Source organism: Mus caroli, chromosome 7 (assembly GCF_900094665.2).
Source record: "Mus caroli chromosome 7, CAROLI_EIJ_v1.1, whole genome shotgun sequence".
Lineage (NCBI taxonomy): Eukaryota > Metazoa > Chordata > Mammalia > Rodentia > Muridae > Mus > Mus caroli.
This window is the reverse complement of record NC_034576.1, coordinates 145,930,792-145,933,646: the sequence shown is the minus strand read 5'-3', so window position 1 is coordinate 145,933,646 and position 2,855 is coordinate 145,930,792. Positions and strand designations below refer to the sequence as shown.

Here is a 2,855-nt window from a genome sequence, read left to right as displayed (position 1 = left end):
CACCCACCCCACTTCTAGGGAACTGGCGGGAGTCAGCCTCAGAGGACAGGAGGGGATTTAGGGGCCAGGAGGAGATCAAGACTGAGCGAGCTGGAGACAGCCACTGTCAGCAGGCGGTCATCAGGTGAGAAGGCTAATACGCCCCTCTACCTGCTCCCCTAAGCAAGGAGCACCCCTTCTCTTACTCTCTACATCACCTGCCTGCCTGGCTCTCAGGGGGGTGCTGGTGACTCTGAGGATGTCCTCTGAAAGGGACCTTATGGGGAAGGCAGTTAAGGGAGCCTTGGAAGCTGAGGCTCAGGCTTGGAACTCATTGCTCCAGGTCCATTGGAGAACAAGGATGAGGAAGATACCCCACCCCACCTACCGCATCCCCTTTCAGATCTAGCCTTGGCTCCACTAGCCAGAATCCACACAGGAGTAGATGTCTGGATTTACACCCTTGGGGGCTCACAGAGGGGAAGGGTCTTGCCTCTGTCACCACTGATGTGTGAAGGTTCAGTCCTTAATTTCAAGGTCCTGAGGACCTGCACTCTGACCCTGACAGCTGAACTGGTAGGTTGAGCCACCATCTCCCGCAGGTACCAGGAAGGATGCTTGGTGATGAGTTGGTGGATGATGCTCATCAGGACACTGCAGAAGGTTTGGCCCTGTGAGAGGAAGCAGGGTCTGATGGAGGCTGGGTCTCAGTGAGTACAGAGATAGCTAGGGTCCTGGGTAGGGGACACAGCCCAGACCAGGCATGAGGGTCATACGCAAAGTACACAAAGTATATCTCTTTCCATCTCTGACTATGTTTTCCCATGTCTGTCCCTTCCTCTTTATCTCTACCTCTATTCTCTATTTATCCTGTCTCTGTCTGTGCTTCTCTCTTCTCCACTCCATTACCCCCCAGCCCTGGTCTATCTTTTCCTATTGCTGTTCCTCCCTGGCAGTCCCTGTGCCCAGAGCCTGGGTCCTCATACCCTGGATCTTGGACAAGGTCCATCATGGGCTCTGTGGAAAAGGTACTGCTCTGAAATACTCACCTCCATGAGGGTATCAGAAACTCTCCTGCTTGCTCCCCAAGAAGATCTGGGGCCCTGAGACCCATCATCAAAGTCCCAGACTCTGATATGAAGCTTCAGAGTTAGCCACAGTTCCTCAGGACCCTGGGCTTTAATGTCGCGCTCCAAAAGGACAGTGTGGGGAAAGTCCCCTGAAGCCTCACCTAGCACAGAATGGAGTGTCCTGGGACAGAGCAGGCACTATCAGAGACCCTGGGGTGGGTGTGATCAGAGCCTTAGAGAAAGCATTCTCACACCGGTACCACAGTTAAAAAGAAAGGGGAGTCTCTCCACCTGTGGCCCCTTTGTCTGAATGTGGTGGGCCTCTGCATGGGGGCACCTCATTCAGGATGGGTTGCCTAACCAGGATGAGGGCAGAGAGAGCTGCTTCCAAGCAAAGCAGCTGTGAGGGGGTACCCTGGCATCACATGCAGCCAGGAAGGGGCTTGAGACAACTCGGACTCTGGAAGCTGCAGGCTCTTGCTTTCCACACTCGGGGCACAGCAGCTGCATAGTGAACACTGTCACCTTTTGCAGGGGCCTCCCAGAGCACCCACGGAAGCCAGCCAGGATGTTCTCCATATTCAACATCTGGGGCACATTCAACAAAGTGCTCTTCTTCCTCAGCCTCACCGTCAGCCTTGCAGGGCTGGTGGGCAATGCTCTGCTGCTCTGGCACCTCGGTCTGCACATCAAGAAGGGCTCCTTCAACACCTACCTGCTGCACCTGGCTGCTGCCGATTTCCTCTTCCTCTCATGCCAAGTTGGCTTCTCTATTGCCACGATCGTGTCGGGCCATGAGGACACACTCTACTTCCCGGTCACCTTCCTGTGGTTTGCCGTGGGGCTCTGGCTGCTGGCTGCCTTCAGTGTGGACTGTTGCCTCGCCTACATGTTCCCCTCCTTTTGCAGCCCCAACCGCCGTCCCAGGTTCACTTCAGTTGTCCTCTGCCTCATGATCTGGGCCCTGACCATGCCGGCCGTGCTGTTGCCAGCCAACGCCTGTGGGCTGCTGAACAACGGAATGAGTCTGCTGGTCTGCCTCAAGTACCATTGGACCAGTGTCACCTGGCTAGCAGTGCTGTGTGGCATGGCATGTGGGGCAAGCAAGTTTCTCTTAATCTTTGGGAACTGCTGCTCTTCACAGCCACCGCCCAAGTTCTGCAAGTTGGCCCAGTGCTCTGGGATCCTTCTGTTCTTCTGTCGCCTACCCCTGGTTGTCTACTGGTGCCTGCGGCCAGTCATAAAATTCCTGCTCCCTTTCTTCTTTCCACTGGCCACCCTCCTGGCCTGCATTGACAGCAGTGCAAAGCCTCTCTTGTACTACATGAAGGGCAGGCAGCTCAGGAAGGAGCCACTGCAGGTAGCCCTAAACAGGGCTCTAGGGGAAGAGTCCCAGTCAAGTCTTGGGGGGCTATCCCTGCCCATGCACCAAGTGTAGAGAGTGGCCATTATACGCCTACCTACCCTGCCCTCAGAGCTGCCAGGGGGTCCCAGTCTTGCTCAAACCTTTGCGACGGCCAAGCTCTGGTCCTGGGGATTTTATGGCTTCCTCTTATATGCAGGAGAGAAGGGTTGGGGGCCAGATTGCATATTGAACACACACAGGAGACAGCAAGGAGGGCAGGAACAGACAGAGAAGCAGGTGCATGAAGGAGGATGCCAGAACTACAATGAGGACATGTGTCCTACCTCCTTCTGCCCCTACAGCATCCTACCTGAGGAAACTGCCCCTCAACCCCAGTACACCAGGAGCTTCCTCCTGCCGTAGATGAGTCAGAAGACTAGAACTACAGCATCAGCTCCTGG

The 2,855-nt window shown here is 55.3% G+C and overlaps 1 protein-coding gene across 1 annotated transcript; it reads left to right on the top strand.

Annotated features, from left to right (window-relative positions):
* Nucleotides 1-1,420: 1,420 nt before the first annotated feature.
* On the top strand, nucleotides 1,421-2,487 carry Mrgprg (MAS related GPR family member G). Its single transcript, XM_021166029.1, has one exon. The coding sequence runs from the start codon at nucleotides 1,618-1,620 to the stop codon at nucleotides 2,485-2,487; it is 870 nt and encodes a 289-aa protein (XP_021021688.1). The 5' UTR covers nucleotides 1,421-1,617.
* The last annotated feature ends 368 nt before the right edge of the window (nucleotides 2,488-2,855 follow it).